Genomic DNA, 19036 nt, shown 5'->3' with positions numbered 1-19036 from the left:
GTTTTCCTACACGTATGAAAGGGAAGGATGAGGTGAAGGGATATTCAGTTGATTGCAATATATAATCTCCACAATTTCGTCCTTCAACTACTGACACATTTCAGAGAATGTCATTCCATAGACAGGCTGACTAGTTTCTGTTATGACCCTGGCGGTGGGAAGTTCCACACCAGGCCGAGTTGAAGCCTATTTTCATACTATGTTCCTTAAGAAGCTTCACAGGAGCAGCTTTGAGTTACAGAAGAGTTGGAAAAGGACAAAGTTGGAAGAACTACATAAAAAGGTGGGGATTTTGTGTTTTCATGCCTTGGAAAGATCTCCATCACCATCCTTGACACCAGCCTTACTGGCACCAGTTTTGTCAACATTATAACAATGATCATTATTTAACATACAGCAAGTCATTGATAAATTAAAGGTGATAAGTGTATTTAAAGAAAAAGTGAGGACTCAGAAGGAAGCAGAGCGGTATTTACATAAAAACCTCAAAGAAAAAGCATAACAAATATAAAAGAAGATAAAACCAGAAAAAGTGGACAAAATCATATTAAATTAACAAACTGTTAATGCAACAGAATATGAATAAGTCAAGTCATCAAATTCTTTGCATATTTTATTTTTCTTATCATGATTTTTTTTTTCCAACTCACACATGTCATATTTTACATCTTTGCAATAAAACATGAATACAATAGTTTTTAGGGTTTCATAGATCCAAAAATATTTAACCTTTTTTTGGATACGTAAGTTGAACCTGTCGATAGAGTATGTGCATGTGCGCATTTGATCAAGATGGCTTCACACATACAGTACATCTCACCTTTCATCCTCTCGCCTCCCTCCGCCCCGCCTCTATCAGCTACAGAATCATGATATTGCTTACAACTGTGAGGTTGTAAAACTTATAATCACACATGAGCTCAACGCTTTAAATACAAACATCAATGCACAAATAATCCCGTAGGAAAATGGACCTAAACAAAATGGCAGCCGACCAGAAAGAACCAAGCTAATAAATAATGATATGTGATTGGTGCAAAGTGCAAATACAAAACAAACTTTTACATTGATTTGATTCTCTTTTTTTAAATAATCAACAAATGTGGGTAAGTGAAGCTTTCCTTTGCGCTTTCAGTCTTATTCAGCTGATTAAGTCTCCCACCAAGCCTGAACCAAGACTATATGTACATATTTGACAAAACAATCACCAAATATACAAAGGAAATCATGTCAGTCTTGTGGTTGTCATTCTTGGTGGCACTGGCACGATCTCTTCATCATTACCTCCTCCGGCAAAACAATCACCATCCTTGACACCACCGTTATTACCATCAGTCTTGTCAACATTATAATAATTATTACACAGTATTTTACATACAGCAAGTCATTAATAAATTAAAGGTGATAAGCGCAGTTTGTGTAGTGAAAGAACAAGTGTAGACTCTGAAGGAGGCAGAGCCTTATTTACATAAAAATCAGATTTAACCCTGCTGTGGGTGAAAGAAAAAGAAAAAAAATGAACATTGAAAAATGAAGTAAAACCAGATCAAATTAAACTAAGTAAAATAAAATTATAACCCCACGCAATTTGTCAAGGGTGAATTTAAGATCAAGCCAATAGCACCGGTTTTTTGAATCGTGGGTGGGGCTGGTTCACGTCTGACCATTTCTAATCAGTTTAGACACATTGAAGGAGTCTTAATTTAGAGTCCACCCAAAGAAAGAAAAGTATTGAACAAAATTTTAAAAGAAGTCAAACAATGAAAAGGGAAAACAAAACTCATGTTCTCTGTGAAGAATTAAACGTACCAGGAACAGCAGCTGCACCGGTCCTGTGAGTGGTACGGTTATGATCGACCTCTATAAGGTCTGCTTGACTTGCTCTTTTCCCCCCACTCTGCAGTCTTTCTATTTTATTAGCAGGTTTTGGTGTGTATCTTCTAGTTATTATGTGTCTGTGGTTACACACGTGTGTGTACATACACGTATGCACAGAGGAAGCCGTTTCCACCAGCGCTGTCGCATCCTCAAATCAAGTAAACTTCACAAGGGAAATAGAGCCTTAGGTCCGGTACTTGTTATTCCTTCATCTCGGTACCTGTAGTTTCCCTGTGTTGCAGATACACAGCACAATGCTTCGCCTCTTCTCCCTCTTGTTCTTCTCTTCTCTCTCCGTCCACCTCTTCCTCACACTGTCCACCTCAGTACCTGTTCTGGTGTTCGTAGTGCCAGCGGTTGAAGTCTATGTTGAACGCCACAATGCTGCCAGACGCCATGCCAGTGATCAAAGTCCTGAGGGCAGACAACACAGAAAAACAACCATTAGTACAAATCTGTAACCCTTAACTACAAAAGTGCTACAAAAAAAACCTGTTTAGAAGGTGGCAGGGCATCAAACAAATCTCATTACATCAATTTCCCTGAATCTATTTATTATTTGGCTAAAATAACTGTCCTCTGCTGTCCACCTGGAGGTGATCCAGTTTGTGCCTGTCAGTGGCAGCTGGTCTGATTTACCTCTGGTCATGTGAGAGGTCCATGGCACGAATACCGGCGTCACAGCCTGGATAGATGTAAAGCTGTTTGAAGTCGCACGCCTGCCACACCTCCACAACTCCATTATCGCCTCCTGTCACCAAGTTCTGTCCATCACTACTCAATAAGATTGCCTGGAGACAGAAATATGAGAAAAAGAGCGGTTTAGAGTGTCTCGCGGTGCTGGAAGAGGTATATTTTATGGTTAAAGTTTAAATAAGGTGGGCGTCCATTCATAAATATGCATCAGAAAAATATTACAGTACTTCAAGGATCAGCCTTACCCGTGTGGAATCGTTGACCTCCATTTGTGCCAGCAGTTTTCCATTTATGCTGAAGTTGCAGAAGCGGCCTCTTTCATAGTAGATGATGCAGTGTCCCTCGCTGGACACCGAGATGAGACGTGGCCGCTGGCACAGCTCTGGACCCTCCAGGGCCCTCAGCAGGTCGCCTGTGATAGTGTGGACCAGGCACGGGCCCTCTGAGAGGCAAGACCAAAGCAGAAGAGTATAGAGGCTTTTTAAGGACAAGCTTTTGCAAAGACAACAGTATTCAGTAAAATTAAGCAAGACTGTTCTACTAGTACTACTTTCATAAATGCATCTGAGGGTTTTGAATATTTCTTTTATTTGTTTTACCTAAATCCAGCATTCACTTTTAATAATCTAATAAATCGAAATGTGAAAATGAAACGTCTCTTAGGCACAAGCATATGAGATATGGATGGAGACACACAAACCTTTGGCTCCACTGATAACCAATCCCAGCTCTGCACAGACAGACACACACACCACCTCGTGGTCGTGTCCTGTCAGTACGGCCCTGGGAGCCGGGTAGTCACCTGAAGAAAACGCAGTTAGACACACACCATCACACACGTCTGGTTAGAAGCTGTTTTCTGATCTAGGTACATATTCATGCGCACGCTGAGACACCCAGAGACAGGCAGCCATTCACACATGCTGTCTCGACCGCTTCCCCACTCACTGTTGTTCGGGTTGTCCCCTATAATGTGGTGTCGTCCGCTCCAGTACCACAGAAGAAGAGTGGCATCTCGAGAGCCTGACACGATGTAGCAGTCTCCTCCGATGTAAGACTCTGACCTCGCCAGACACGTCACAACATCCCAGTGGCCAAAGACTATCTGGGTCAGCTTTCCTGTGGAGAGGAGGGAGGGAGACATCTTAGTCAGTGTGTGTCCTCTACTCATGTGTGAAGGCAATCGTGACTTCCAGGATAAAAATACTTTATGGTGGCAGGTTAAACAAGCAGGTTAGCTACTAGAGACTCATCTGTTTATCCTTTGAACCCAAAGCAGATTTTGGGTCCGGAGATACTTTTAATCACTGTGAGCTCATTTTTTTACTGCAATAAAAAGTCTTGAACCTCTATGAAAACAGCATAAACATGGCTAAAGGTAAAAAAAAAAAAAAAAAAGTCTTCTATGCAGTGTAACAAATTCATATTGTCATACATCATAAAACATATATATTATTTACAGTCGTATGAAAAAGTTTGGGCACCCCTGATTAGTTGTTCGGATCAGCAATTTCAGTTAAATATATCATATAGCAGACAAACAGTGATATTTTCTAGAAGTGAAATTAAGTTTATAGGATTTACAGAGAGTGTGCAATAATTACTTAAAAGTAGGCAGGTGCATAAATTTGGGCACCCTTGTTGTTTTATTGATTTGAATACCTTTAGCACTAACGATTGGAACACAAAATTTGTTTGGTAAGCTCATTGACCCTTGACCTACATACACAGGTGAAGCCAACCATGAGAAAGGGTATTTAAGGTGGACAGTTGCAAGTTGTTCTCCTCTTTGCATCTTCTCTGAAGAGTGGCAACATGGGAGCCTCAAAACAACTGTCAAATGACCTGAAAACAAAGATTGTTCAGCATCATGGTTTAGGGGAAGGATACAAAAAGCTAGCTCAGAGATTTCAGCTGTCAGTTTCCACTGTGAGGAACATAGTGAGGAAATGGAAGACCACAGGCACAGTTCTAGTTAAGGCCTGGAGTGGCAGGCCAAGAAAAATCTCAGATAAGCAGAGGATGGTGAGAACAGTCAAACTCAACCCACTGACCAGCTCCAAAGACCTACAACATGATCTTGCTGCAGATGGTGTCACTGTGCATCGTTCAACTATTCAGCGCACTTTGCACAAGGAGATGCTTTATGGGAGAGGAATGCGGCAGAAGCCTTTTCTGCGCACATGTCACAAACAGCGTCGCTTGAGGTACGCTAAAGCACATTTGGACAAGCCAGCTTCATTTTGGAATAAGGTGCTGTGGACTGATGAAACAAAAATTGAGTGATTTGGACATAACAAGGGGCGGTATGCATGGCGGAAGAAGAACACAGCATTCCAAGACAAACACTTGCTACCCACAGTAACATTTGGTGCTGGTTCCATCATGCTGTGGGGCTGTGTGGCCAGTGCAGGTACTGGCAATCTTGTGAAAGTTGAAGGTCGCATGGATTCCAGTCAGTATGAGCAGATTCTTGCGAACAATGTTCAAGAACCAGTGACAAAGTTGAAGTTGCGCCAGGGCTGGATAGTTCAACAAGACAACGACCCTAAACACTGCTCAAATTCTACTAAGGCATTCATGCAGAGGAACAAGTACAACGTTCTGGAATGACCATCTCAGTCCCCAGACCTGAACATTATTGAAAATCTGTGGTGTGATTTAAAGCGGGTTGTCCATGCTCGGAAACCATCAAACCTGACTGGCCTGGAGATGTTTTGTAAAGAAGAATGGTCAAAAATACCTTCAACCAGAATGCAGACCCTCATTGGAAGCTATAGGAAGCATTTAGAGGCTGTTATTTCTGCAAAAGGAGGATCTACTAAATATTGATGTAATTTTCCGGTTGGGGTGCCCAAATTTATGCACCTGCCTACTTTTGTTTAAGTAATTATTGCATACTTTCTGTAAATCCTATAAACTTCATTTCACTTCTCAAATATCACTGTTTGTCTGCTATATGATATATTTAACTGAAATTACTGATCCGAACAACCAATGATTTATAAAGGAAAATCTTGAAAATGATCGGGGGTGCCCAAACTTTTTCATACGACTGTACTTAACATGAATTAAGATACTCTGGAATCAGCAACATTTTCCAAGTGCAAAACTGGAAACACTTGTGACTGTACATACTATAGGTATTTTACAACTTAGATTTGTTTCAATGCTGCTCTGTGTAAACACAGCCTGTAGATAGGCTAAAAAGTCCCTACATTTTTGTCACCATCGTGCAGCTAAGTCAGTCATGGCTTCCCAGCAGCACCAAGAAGCGTAGAATTTTTCTTTTTTTTACAGAATCTTTTGTTTTTGTGGCAAATGTTTAAATGTGGGCTGCAAGGAGTTTGCATGTTCTCCCCGTGCAGCGTGGGTTCTCTGCAGGTTCTCCGGCTTCCTCCCACACAGTTCAAAAACATGTTGAGGTTAATTGGTGATTCTAAATTGTCTGTAGGTGTGAATGTGAGTGTGAATTGTTGTCTGTCTCTAAGTGTAGCCCTGTGATAGACTGGTGACCTGTCCAGGGTGTCCCCTGCCTTCACCCTGAGTCAGCTGGGATAGGCTCCAGCCCCCCCGCAACCCTAGCGAGGATTTAGCGGTGTATAGATAATAGATGGATGGATGTTTAAATGAGACATGTAGAACACGGTGATTTAATGAAATATTTCCATTTTATGTTTTCCAATCCAACAGTATGTCACAAATAAGTAGCCCAAGGACCATCAGACAGTTTTCACAGTTCCTGGCTCTGATAAATGGTGTAATTTGGGTGATTTTGTTTAGATGGCATGCCTTTGAAAACCACCGGCAGGTTTTGGGGTTCAGAGGGTAATTGTACTGGTCAAAAAGAGCTTTCCAAATCTTAAACCAAAATCAACATAAAAATCTAATCAAAAATTACTGCTTCAATAAAGAGTTTTTAAAAAATGCCTGACAGCTAAAAGCAAATTTCTAGTGTACCTATTGCTCAATGACTCTCATAAATAATACAAACCCAACCTGTTTCAGTCGAGTAAACACGGAAGCTCTTGTCCCAGAAGCCGCAGACCAGGATGTAGCGGTTATCGGCAGTAACCACAAAACAGTGTGTGTTGATTTGGATGCTCTGGTCCACCAGGTCGGTGATCTGACGCTTGTTCACGCCTGAGTTGTTTGCTACAATTGAACACAGAGACGTTGATGAAGGCATACAAAGACAATATGGCTAACAAACTATCTAATGAACGCCAACCTTTCTTTACAATCTTTATAATAAGAGTTTTAACTGAGAACACTGCTGCAATCAGCCCTTTTGCAGCTGGTGTTTCAGCAGCATATGTGCATAAATCCCCAGTGTATCAGGCAATATACTGACTTCAGTCCCTCCAGTGACCTGACTGCCCTCATTATCTGCCTACAGAAAATTCACATCATTATTGTTATTAATACGAACTGCTAGGGATGTTGTAGATTCTGCAATTTAAGACAATTATACAACTGCACATGCAAAGAAAAAAGTCTGGGTAGAAATCATTATTAATATTACTGTGTCCAAAAAAGATAAAACCAATAAAACGTGCTGTGGAGATGTTTGTGCACTGACCTATGAGAGGGTCCATCTCGATGGGGAGATGATGTGCCTGTTCCAGGGAGTATCCTGGAGCTCCACGGAGACCTGAAGGGTGTAAAGTTCAAATGTTACACACGACTATAGGAACACACATGTACATATACATCATAAAATGGTAAAGTATATATTGTAAACTATACCCTCTCGTCTAATCATTAGGTCGAGTGCTTTCTGATGGAAGCCCTGATCTGGGCTTTGCTTAAAAATTAAGCGCCTCATGTGGCAATCAATAGTAAAAGTCTCTTGAGCTGCCCCATGACCTTCCACAATTACCATGATTAATTAAACCCTGCAAGTTGTGCAAATTAGGTCATTAATGAGGTTAATTGAGGTTTTAATTAACAAATATTTCCATGTCAGCATCCATGGTGAGAAGAAAATAAGAGGGGAAAAAAAACAAACAACATAATTAAACAAAACAAAAAAATAAGGGCTCAGTAACACCCACTGAAATTACATCTACCGAGTTTACAAAAATTACAGGCTTCAGTAGGTTGGTTTTAATTGCATGGCTACTGATATCAACGGTTTGATTCCCCCACTCACCGACTGTGTTGTGCCAGCGGTTTACGGCGAACAGTCGGCTACACGTGACGGTGACGGCTGCTGGTATGCTGAGGTGAGGGAGGGTGTTGGCGGCGACGTGCGTGACGGGGGAGTTGGAGGGAAACTTGAGCACCATGATGACGTCCTGCTGCATCTGATCCTTAAACATCAGAGGGCTCTGGGGAAGGAAACACTGGTGAGACAGACAGAGAAAGAGCGAAGGACAGAGAGGAAGAGAAGGGGGGAAAAAAGGGCAGAGCGAGGAGGAGGAGGAGGGGGAGGGGGGAGGCAGGATTTGGGGGAGAGGTGGGGGGGATGGAGACGGAGGTAGAGGGAGAGACAGAACAGATGGGACAGAAGGGAGGGAGGGGAGAAGGTATATTAGTGGGAGCACAGGGTCAGAGCAGGTACACACACTGAGGGCGGCTCTGGGCCTTGGAGAGGAGGTGGAGGCACTGGTTGGGTTCAGGGCGGACGGGTTTGGGTTTGACATGGATGACTGATAAGGAGACACTGAGGCCTCGTGCTGCTGAGGGTAGCAGGGAGGACAGAGAGGCTCAAAACTTCATTACATACACGTGTATGTAATAAAATGTCACTTGTCCAGACACCCAAGTAATGGAGGGCATTCATGTCGGCAGATTTGGGAAATATTTGGTTTGAAAAATACAAAACATAAATGCAAACAATGTGGATTCTAAGCACTAATGCACCTAACAAAGTGTCTGAATATACAAAATCCTTCAACTTAATTTGGCAGTAAAAAAAAAAAAAAAGAGATGCAGTGGGAAAAATTTGCTTTATATGAAGAGGTAAACTTCCTCTTTTGAAGTTCATTAGCTTTGCAACTGAGGGCTAAGTTGTGACTTGAACTGATTTTTAATGTTTTTTTTCTCTTCTTGTATGCATACACAGAGAAATTTAAAGTTAATTTCGGCTTGCTAAGCAGTCTGGGTGTTCTCACCAGGTGCATGGCGGAGGAGCGTGGAGGATGCGGTTCTATCAGTAGCTGGGACGGGACTTGACCACTGAGTTGAATCTGGGTCTCAATCACCTGCAGTCAGAGAGACACAGATGGAGTTAACACAGAAGAAGAGAAAGGTTACACACATCTTTTTTGTCTATTTTTTTTTACTGAAAAGCCCAACCAGGGATGGGAGTTGAAAATTAGCTTCATGCTATACACTCTATATGCAATACATCAGATGTTTTCTATGTAAAAATGCATGGTCCCTGATCAAATACATAATTAAATAAACAAACAAATTTGAGAAGCAGAAAAAACAAGTTCAGGAGAGTCACACACATCTTTAAACTTTCCCATTAACTTGCCTTTCTTTGCTTTTTCTAAATATGCATGGAAATATGCTCCTGAACTACATACTACTTCTACTTTACAGTCCCTATTAAAAGTAGTGACTCCTTCTGGATGTTTTCTGCTTTGATTGTTTTTTTAAAACTGAATTGTGGTCAATATGATTTCCCTTTTTTGACAAGAATCTACAAAAAAAAAGACTCTTTCATGTCAAAGAAAAAACAGATTTCTGCAAAGTCCTGTCAACAAATGAAAAATATAAAATGTAAAATGAGTGATTTTTTTCATTTAAGGTGCTTCAGTATTTTTAATATGCACTATATGTACTTTGAACTCATCTCAGTATTATAAAGAATCGTCAGCAATAGTAGGTGGATATTTAGTAAATATTTTTCTTAGTTTTTGAACATTGCATTAATCTGATGACATTGTATAATCTTGAAGAAATCAGTCACTATCGTGCCACCAGAAAATCTATGAAAACTGATGTGCTGTCATAGAAACCCACCTCACGCTGCACAGCATCTAGATTGTCCAGGGTGACCGCTCCCTCATAAGACAAGAAGTTGAACACGTTCAGAGCTCGGACCGCTTCTGGCCCTCGCTGCTTGTAGCCGAATATTAGATCGATCCACTGGTGAAGCTGGCAAGACACAAATTCGCTCTCCAACGCCTGGGCAGAATAAGGAATGTCGAGAGAAGAAAAAAAAGAGGTCAAGAGTATGCTCAGTATAATACGCTGGTTTTTAAAAGCAAGACAAAAAAAGACTTTTGTATTTAAGAAACTACTGTCTCTCACCATGCGGTTAATGCGGACAAAGTCTTCGGGTTTCTTGGCCCATGCAGGAAGCTCCACGTCACACACAGGAACTCCATCTTCACGCGCCCCAAGTTCATACTCATTACTGTTGACAAACATCTCTGGCAAGTAGTAGAACTCTGGGATCAGCTCCTAATTGACACGACAGAAACACAATTGTTAATCTTAATATGTTATTACCGACAATTTAAAAAAAACTCTGGAAGATGACAACAGTAATTAGTAGTCTATCAAAGCTGACACACAGTAGCTGTTGTCACCTATATCTTAACTCTAACATCTAGAAGGCAGTATGTTGTCTGCTATAAATGCCACTCCAAGATCAAGAACATTTACATAAGGTTCTTCAGACACTTGTGCCGAATATTTTGAAGTACAACCTGCACATTCACTAGCTAACCTCACAAGATACTGTACATGTGAACCACAGCAGGGATTGACTGATATGTTTGTTTGTTTTATTTACCCGTCTCAGGCCCAATCTCTCTCTCTCTCTCTCTCTCTCTCTCTCTCTCTATAGACTGTCTCTCTCTATAATCCATCCATTATCTATACACTGCTCAGTCCTCATTTGGGTCGCTGGAGCCTATCCCAGCTGACTGAGGGAGAAGGCAGGGGACATCCTGGACAGGTCACCACTCTATCACAGGGCTACACTTAGAGACAGACAACCAAGCACACTCGCATTCACACCTACAGACAATTTAGAATCACCAGTTAACCTCAACATGTTTCTAGACTGTGAGAGGAAGCCGGAGAACATGCAAGAGAACATGCAAACTCCATGCAGAAAGATCCGAGGCGTCCTAACCGGATCGTAAATCAGGGATCTTGTCGCTGTGAGGAGACCGAGCCACCATGCAGCCCATATGTATATATTGAATTTTACGTAGAAACAGCAGGGAAACTGTCAGTTATATCTAGGCTAATGTTCATCTCTGTGCTTGTCTGTAGCAGTAGTTTTCTTTGTAGATTGGCTGTTACTGGTGACATTTGACTAATCAGATATCAAGAACATTACCTCAGACCATAAGAGTGACCGCAGACTGAGAAAGGCAGCAGCATCAGATCCAAAGTCGCACATTTAACTCATTTAATTAGGAATCCATGAATAAAAATAATGATACCGAAAATCAGAAAAATGATGGATATTGTCCCCAATAATCTGTTGATCCCTGAACCAAAGAGATCCAAGTCTGTGAACAATGTTTGGATGTTTTCCAGATCAGCTATTGGCACTCCTCATATATTTTAAGACCCTTAAATTAAAAACTAGGATGACTGGCAACTTTGTATTTTCAAACTCTAAAATTATTTACAGTACTAGCTGAATATTACACCACTTTTGGTGCTTAGTATTATTGTGTTTTCAGTTACATGTCTCAAATGGTGGCCTATTTCAGGCTGAATGTAGTGTTTTCCAATAAGCTTCACTAATCAGGAGTAGTTACCTTGACATCAGCCGTGTCCCTCTGGCAGTTCCTCCACGAGCGGCCGATACCGGAGAAAGCTCTCTCTGGATGGTCAAACTTACTATCGTTAGCGTTGAGGAAAAATGTGGTGAAGGGCTCCTAGAGGCACAAAAACAGATATATGAGTTTCAAAGGAAGCCTTGAGTGTCTGGCATGTGCTCAAATAGCTGCTGAATGCTCTGGTTTGTAAATGCACTCACTATTCTGAGCATCCACATCAGCGTTGAATGAGCGGTGGAGTATAAGGTTGTGTAGTGGTGAGGAGGTGTGCTGTCATCGTCCCATGTCTCGTAACGCTCTGCATAAAATGCTGCTCGCTTGGGATTCAGCGCACCGATTGGCTAGAAGAAATAAAAGAAATAGTTGGATTAAGTAAATGATTAAAAGACAAAATATACATGTGGTGTGGAGAGCATCATTGATTACAGGAGGAGGAACAAACAGTAAACAGTGATACTGTGCAGCTCATTTTTTAGTAGGAATGAATCCTGCTATATTACATATAGTGCTTGACATTCATTTTGGTTTATAGCGTCTTCAAAATGCATAGTGTGTCATAGTGCTCTAACCTTGGAAAGGTCTCTGAAGTTGCCAGGCAAGGTAAGATCGAGCTCCTCTGAATCATAGTTGGTCAAGACCCAGGGGAACACAGGGTACTGGTTCAAATCATTGTAAGTTCTCCCTGCAGGGACACAAGATGGACAGGAGATGTCAAATTGAAAGTATTGATGTGATAACATTTCAGTTATGTTGCATCACCAGATGCCCTCATATTGTCACAACATGCTGACCAGCTGTTATTCTGTTATAATAGCTACTGTTAAAGTACACAGGAGGATCCTACAACATCGCTTTGAGTTTTGCATTGTCAGATTATTACATTTTATAATCTTGTTACCAACAGTGTAAAGCTTATTTATAGAACCACTGCTACATTTTTTTTCTCCCAAACTCACACTGAAATGTTTAATTAGTGAGACTAACTTCTGAGCCAAGATTAAGCGCCAGAATGGTTTTACAATTACGCCAACTAAGGATGTATGCTACTGTGAAAAAAAGACAATTAAGCAGAGGGAAGAAAGCACAAGCTGCTGACAACTGCTGCACGCCAGTATTTGTCAGGGTGCTTTACAATAAACAATATTCACTTGTGTATCTGTACGCAGAAATGTACCTTATTCTGCATTTCTATTACATACAGATGCCAATACATAAATTAAAATGTGTTTTTATTTATTGATTCTTCTTTCCACTTCACTGGAAATTTCCTCGTATATAAAGGGCGACTCATTATTTAGATTAAATGGTTTTCTATATGTATTCACAGATCAGCAATATAGACTTTTATCTAATTTTCTTTAGCTAGTCTTTTTGATTTATAGTTTGGTTATGAGGAGACATGAAAAAAGACAAGTCCGCACTTTTTGGCAGTGCAGTTGCTTTTGAACAGTACAGCACAATAGAAACTGTCAAAGCAACCAAATAAGGCTGCAATAGTAAACTCTTCACAGCACATAATCTAAAAAATGTCACTAACACAGAGTAGAAAGAGACTAATGATGAAGTTGAAGAAATTAAGAAAACAGGAAGCATTGTTTCTACTAATTCCATTATTTTTTTTACTGACATCAAGAAGAAAAATGCATGAGGCAGAGTTGTGCGTTTGACTGCTAATCTGTCCATATATTATATAAGATTCACAATAACAAACATAAAAGAATGAGAGCTCATGAAGCAACTTAAAAATGTACCTGCAATAGTGTTGAGGAACATGAGGTACTCAAAGTTGGAGATCTCTCTCCTCTGCCAGCGCTGTGTCATGTTAGATGACTTGAAGAGCTGACGAGGAGTGGCCAAGGAAATCCGCCTGAGATGTGGACACACACACATGTTGGAATATATTTCCTTCTATCAAACCAGATAACTGCAATTCTAACACAGATCAGGACTACAGGACTACTCATGTACATACCTGGCCTGTGGCAGGCCGTAACTCGTTCCTACACCGACCCGCGGGAGACTGTAGACGACCCTTTTGACTGTGGCCTGATCGGGAAAGTTAAACATCACAGACGCTGGAGAGAAAAAGAGAGAAGATACAGTCAACATGGTAAAACATAGAGACAATCACTCACCTAATGTTGAGGTGGTACCAAACTGTTTATTTAAATACACTAGGTATACATTGGGACATTATTCGGAATGACTGCATGAGATGTACACAAAGAGCACAGGCAGTGTCAGTGTTCTTTATGCCGAACTTTAGTGGGTATAAAGTCCTGTTGGAATAAGAACTCTGCAGGCTTACTTCTGTTAGCCATGAAGACTTCTAGTCCAGTATTCTGCAGCAGATAACGTCTGGAGAACACAGCTCGGATCTCACTGAACATCCATTTTCCGTGTAAACCCTCTGAGTAGGCCAGTACCTGTTAAGATGACATAATTAGAAATAAACCCTTTAAACATAAGCACAAAGTAAAAAAATGCAAACAACTGTCAACCTTAGTGATCTGCTAAATCTTGCAGAGAATCTGGCTGTTTTCCACCTTTCTCTTTCCATGCATGGGTCAATAATAAATAAAACTTGGTCTCACTTTAGCGTCCGTCTTCTTGAATGTAGGATCCTCTTCATCCACTTCAAAGTAGATCTCAGTAGTAGTGATGGACAGAGTGCCTCGAGCCACCACCACTGGAGCTACCAACTGAGCTGGAGTACTCAAAACCACAGGGCCTGAGGGGACAAATGCATCAGTCAGGTCCTGCTGCTATAGCTATTCAGAGTGCTGACAGGCTCATGATACAGAGGAGTCAAATACAACGTGTACAAAAGAACATAAAACACAACATTAGAGTCACTTCATGTTAGTTAAGATTATTTATTTTTGTCATCTATTTTGTCTACGATTGTAAATGGCCTATCGGGTGTAAAACTCAGAGAGGAAGCACTGGATTAAATTAGGTGTTTAGTCTGATTTGCTAATCAGTTTTTAGTAAATTAAGACGTCATCTTCTTGAGGCAGACAAATCAGCCAGACGGTTAGTGGAGCTGCAGAACTTCTAAATGTCCAACTTGCCTTTGGAGGTAAAAAGTCTCGGACGAAAACGTACTAAAAACAAGAGTCATACACAGTTTGCTGTTTAGTCAGACTGTAACGCGGTGTCTGTTTATGTGTCTTTATGCGTTTGTATCTTACCAGCAAGGTTATCAATTTCTTTTTCCTGCAGCAGACTAACAGCATCATCGTCTCCCTCTAGCATTAACTCGGCCTCTGGGTTCTGGGTGACCACCGACTGGCTGCGGAAACTCTTTTTTGACTTGACCCCCTCCTCCTCCTCGTCTGTACCTGTGTGCAAACGAGAGTTAGAAAAAAGCAGCTCCTGACTGAGGAGACTTTAATATTTACACACATTACTAACCGTAGTCGGCCAGAGCTTTGAGCGAGACGTCGGCATGAGTGGACCCAAAGGCGTTTCGCACGAATCTCCGCCTCCTCCGGAGGTCGTCCTCCCAGTAGTCCAGGCGCCAGAAGTCGTGTAATTGGCTGAAGACATAGAAGAGGATGATCAAAGATTAGTCATTTCGGTGGTGGGTTGCAAACAACATTTGGGAAATTGAAGTTTGAGATGAACTTACATGTGACATTTACGCTAGCAACTTCGAAAAACTAATTTCCTGCAGTCAGAAGGTTTCTCATTATTGGGATAAAGGGCAGTGTGTTTAACCATAAGGGCCTTTCCAACTCTGTAAATACCAAAAACTAGCTTAATTTGCCAGAGAAAAGAAAAACACCTAAAACTGATTAATCAATAAGATTTTTTAATGCTAATGTCCACAAAAGTTATATATATCATGAGGGTGTCTTTTGCAAAAACCACGCATGTTTTGGTTGACAATTCTCATCGATCGTGACACGAGGAAGACAGAGTACAGATGTTGCATGTCCTTAAGTTACATCACATGTCCTTAAAGTAGCTGCCAGCCTGGAGGCAGATCTGGATAACAAGCAATCATCGATTTAATGGATGTGTGCGAGTGTACTAAATAAGGAGATAAGTGTCACCCAGATACCAGACAGCTACAATGTTAGGAATCAAGTCTTTGTGTGTGCTGTACAGTTAAATCAGTCTTGATTGTTTCATGAATCTTGTTTTACATTTTTGTTGATTTATTGCACATTGCACATACTCCGTCCAGTTTCTCATTATATGCAAGGAGCGTTCCTTGTGAGCGCTCAAGCAGTGCAAAGTCTCCTGTCAAATGACATCCTACGTGCAGCAACGCTAACCTGGAAATGTCCCGCAGTGTAATTTGACAGTTCCCTGCATCTTCAGCTCACCTCTGTGACATTGTGCCCCACGCTCCGTGCTTATTGGTCAGGATGTTGAGGATCTTCTGTTTCAACTGGTTAGCAGTCACGTGATCTCTGTGTTTAGCGGCGCTGATGAGGTGATCGCACATTTTCTCCTCCTCTCTCCGGTCTGCGGCGTACTGGGCACAGTTGGACTGGAGGAAAACAGGAGGGAAAGAGTTTAACAGGGAACAGAACCAGCGAGAAACCAAACTATATGAGAGATGAGGAGATTTGTGGTAACAAGGAGAGATGTGCAGTTGTACAGTTTGTGCATTTTTGCTGAGTAAAACCACTAAAGCCTTCATGATAAACCACGTAAAAGCATTTTAGGTTTTCAGAAGAGGACATTAAAATATAACTAAGTATAATTGGCATCAGTGATTTAGCTTCTTAGAGATATCTTAGCATTCCGTACATGTTGATCAGTAAGAAAATTATAGTAAAGAAATATAAAAGATTTGTTTAAGGTATTATAAAAAGTGTCGCCATTGAATAATTTGTCCACTGTAAAGTACTAACAAGCCTAGCTTTGCTTAAATTCAAGGAATCCTTGTTAGTAGTGTTAGTATATGTTATTTAGTTATATTCATAAATGCATATTAGTTATCAATTAATGCTAAAATATCAACATTGATATTCAAATATTGCTTTCATAAAATATAGGGTCACAATTTACAATTATATTTTTCATTCAAAAGGTCAAATGTTAATAAAATGACTAAAATAAGACCCTAAAACAATGTATATAATAAAAACACAAAGGCACTGACGGATCCATTTGCTGTTTTTCTTTACTGGTTGGAAATACTCAACAGTTAGCGAGCCTGAACAGTGAACTCCTGAGACACTTATTGATTAGGAGCAGCCTAAAATGCTAATTACTACTTATATTTTAAGGTACTAATTTACAAAACAGAATCCAGGCATTTGATGGTTGCATTCTCTAGAAATAATGAGCATCGCATATTAGTCACTTCCCTTGTATGTGCACACAACAGAAGTGCTGCCCTGCGTGTTTACCTCAAACTCAGCGTGTTTGTGTACATCCTCAGCTCTCTGTCTGTTCAGGATGAACTCGGCTTCATTGGCAACACGCACAATATGGTCCTTCATGGCGTGGCACAGAAGTCTAAGGGAGAAACACAGGGAAGTTAAAGAGAGTTTGCAGGCAGAAAAAAAAAATCTATATTCTCAACAAGATGGAATGTAATCAGCCTGATCCACAATTTGAGCTAAATCTTACATCTGAAGGGGTAAACATTATATGGCCTCATTGTTCTATTTGATCTATATTTGTCGTTGTGGTGCTGCTCCTTTCTCTATGTTTTGGAGCGATAGTCCAATAAACACTTTGGGGTAATGGGAAAAAAGGCAAAATTACAGGCACCGAAATTAGACCAGCCCAAATCAGCTGTAAACTTAATTGCACTTTAATGATTCGACTTCCAGCTGAACACACATGGCATTGTATACTTATCCTAGCAAGGTTCTCATTAGGACCCTATCACAGCCATTAGTTGTTGAGCACTGATAACAGTATTACTGCTAATGTGTAAATCACGGGGTGTTATGGGGAGATAATCATTCAGCGTAATGGATTACCTTCCCTCATTGATGAGCTCAATGAAGGCCAGTCCTGCGTTCTTCTGAATGGAGTTTTGCCACTCCTGAGTGTAGAAGACACATCAAAGTTGCAGCAGGTTAAAAATACATAAAATACAAACTCACTAAACTCTGGTGAATTCAACTTTGCCATAAAACACAAAAATGTACATTGTGTACAGGTATTAGAGCTAAATCAGATATATAATGTGCCACAGTGAATATTGTTCCATCATCAAACCGTTGTTGAAAGCAGGTTGTTGTGTGTAATCAGCTGTCTGAAAACAGCTTCATCATCTGCCATCGCCACTGTTAACAGCGTACACTAACGCAAAACTGCACGAAATATGCACGAAAAAATCCCCCTAAGAGCTCACTGAGTGTCAGCGAAAATGCACCCATCTAAGCGTATGTGAGTGTTTGTGCATATGAGAGTGGAGACTTCTGAGCAGGACAAGAGTGTTGCTGAAAGCCTCAAACTATCAGAGCTCCATTAGCTCCACTGGCTCTTAAGGCTGTGAAGGACACGTGGGACTATCTCCTGTTACATCCCCCCCATCCAGAGGATCGATTTCTGGGCTTGGGTTCGCTCTCCGGGGCCTCTAATGGCAGACAAGGCCGGAGCCAATGGTAATACTATACATGCTGACGAGGAGACGCCCGGAAGAGTGGCGGAGAGAGGGGGTGAAGGGAAGGGAGTGGTGAGAGGAAAAGTGCAGTGTGGAGAGTGGTGGAAGATGAAAGCAGTTGCGACTGAAACACTGTGTTAAAATTGGCTACGATTGAAGATGGAGCAGGAAAAAATGGAGAGAGGAAAGCAGAGACATGGTGGTAAAGTTGAAGAAACAGGAGAGCAAGAGGTTACTTGACGAACAAGAGCTCTAACAGGCCGAGAAAATGGTGAGGAGACGGAAGACAAACTTCGTAACTTGAAAGAAAAAGAAAAATTGGTCACCTATGTCACGGGAGGAAAGCTCTGAAATAGTAAGTGTCACTGTTTTTTTTTTTTATTAGTGTTTAGAAAAACTGAGATACTGGCTTTGAATGCAAATTGCCGAAACATGCCAGGTAAACTTCTACATTACTCAGCTGTCATGTTTTTGGATGTAAACTCTGGAACAAGCTAGATATGTGTCACCTTTGTGACCTTGATACTGATGAAGGAAAACTGGTGTGACGATGCATATAAGCTGATATTCTATCACATCTGCAATGCGCTCATTACACAGTCGACCCTGCCACACAGGGCAGATCAATAACCGGGAAGCTCCCTGTGTGCATTAAACTTTGCCAATCAGAAAACACACCAAAAAAAACATTTTAGAATTTGCTGGATGAGTGACAAATAGACAACATCTGTACAGGCTTTGACAAAATGGATCCAAAGTGTCGAGGGGCAGTGAACAGTAAGGCAGGGAGGAGACCGTGAGGTGTTACCAACCTGAGAACAGAGCAGCATTACGAGCTCCACCACAGACGTGCTCGACTTCATGCACACCAAACCTGCAGCATAAGAGACACACAGCACAGTCAGGAGCCTCTCTTTCTTTCTCTCTGACACACTCACCACTGCGAGACACAAAAATATCATCAAAGTAGACACTGTAGTGTCAGTGGTTTCTGCTATCGTATACAGTCGTCATAGTCTTAGGTTTATAAAAAGCATGCCACGGAAAAGACAGGAACAAACAGTAGAGGAAAAGATGAGGAAAGAAAAAAGAGGAGGAGGAGGAGGAGGGAAGGAGG

At 41.1% G+C, this 19036-nt stretch overlaps 1 protein-coding gene across 6 annotated transcripts in view; it reads right to left on the bottom strand.

Annotated features, from left to right (window-relative positions):
- Window positions 1-2201: 2201 nt before the first annotated feature.
- The window catches only part of LOC103354097 (neurobeachin), a 93050-nt gene continuing 76215 nt past the window's right edge, over window positions 2202-19036 (bottom strand). For 5 of the 6 annotated variants that reach the window (XM_008277363.1, XM_008277361.1, XM_008277362.1 and 2 more), the window contains 24 exons: window positions 18732-18793; window positions 17291-17355; window positions 16709-16817; window positions 15674-15840; window positions 14754-14878; window positions 14531-14680; window positions 13931-14067; window positions 13645-13762; window positions 13309-13411; window positions 13088-13203; window positions 11906-12018; window positions 11537-11677; window positions 11316-11435; window positions 9844-9996; window positions 9553-9717; window positions 8694-8783; window positions 7730-7922; window positions 7157-7228; window positions 6574-6729; window positions 3523-3693; window positions 3275-3376; window positions 2820-3016; window positions 2518-2669; window positions 2202-2292 (listed from right to left, as the gene is read on the bottom strand). In XM_008277363.1, the coding sequence (XP_008275585.1) occupies window positions 2202-2292; window positions 2518-2669; window positions 2820-3016; window positions 3275-3376; window positions 3523-3693; window positions 6574-6729; window positions 7157-7228; window positions 7730-7922; window positions 8694-8783; window positions 9553-9717; window positions 9844-9996; window positions 11316-11435; window positions 11537-11677; window positions 11906-12018; window positions 13088-13203; window positions 13309-13411; window positions 13645-13762; window positions 13931-14067; window positions 14531-14680; window positions 14754-14878; window positions 15674-15840; window positions 16709-16817; window positions 17291-17355; window positions 18732-18793 (3068 nt within the window). Of the gene's footprint in view, window positions 2293-2517; window positions 2670-2819; window positions 3017-3274; window positions 3377-3522; window positions 3694-6573; window positions 6730-7156; window positions 7229-7729; window positions 7923-8693; window positions 8784-9552; window positions 9718-9843; window positions 9997-11315; window positions 11436-11536; window positions 11678-11905; window positions 12019-13087; window positions 13204-13308; window positions 13412-13644; window positions 13763-13930; window positions 14068-14410; window positions 14444-14530; window positions 14681-14753; window positions 14879-15673; window positions 15841-16708; window positions 16818-17290; window positions 17356-18731; window positions 18794-19036 lie in introns of all 6 variants that reach the window. The other variant, XM_008277360.1, reaches the window with a different exon arrangement.

Source organism: Stegastes partitus, unplaced genomic scaffold (assembly GCF_000690725.1).
Source record: "Stegastes partitus isolate 25-593 unplaced genomic scaffold, Stegastes_partitus-1.0.2 Scaffold96, whole genome shotgun sequence".
Taxonomy (NCBI): domain Eukaryota; kingdom Metazoa; phylum Chordata; class Actinopteri; family Pomacentridae; genus Stegastes; species Stegastes partitus.
Note: the sequence above shows the minus strand (reverse complement) of the source record. Positions and strands in the feature narration are given on the sequence as shown.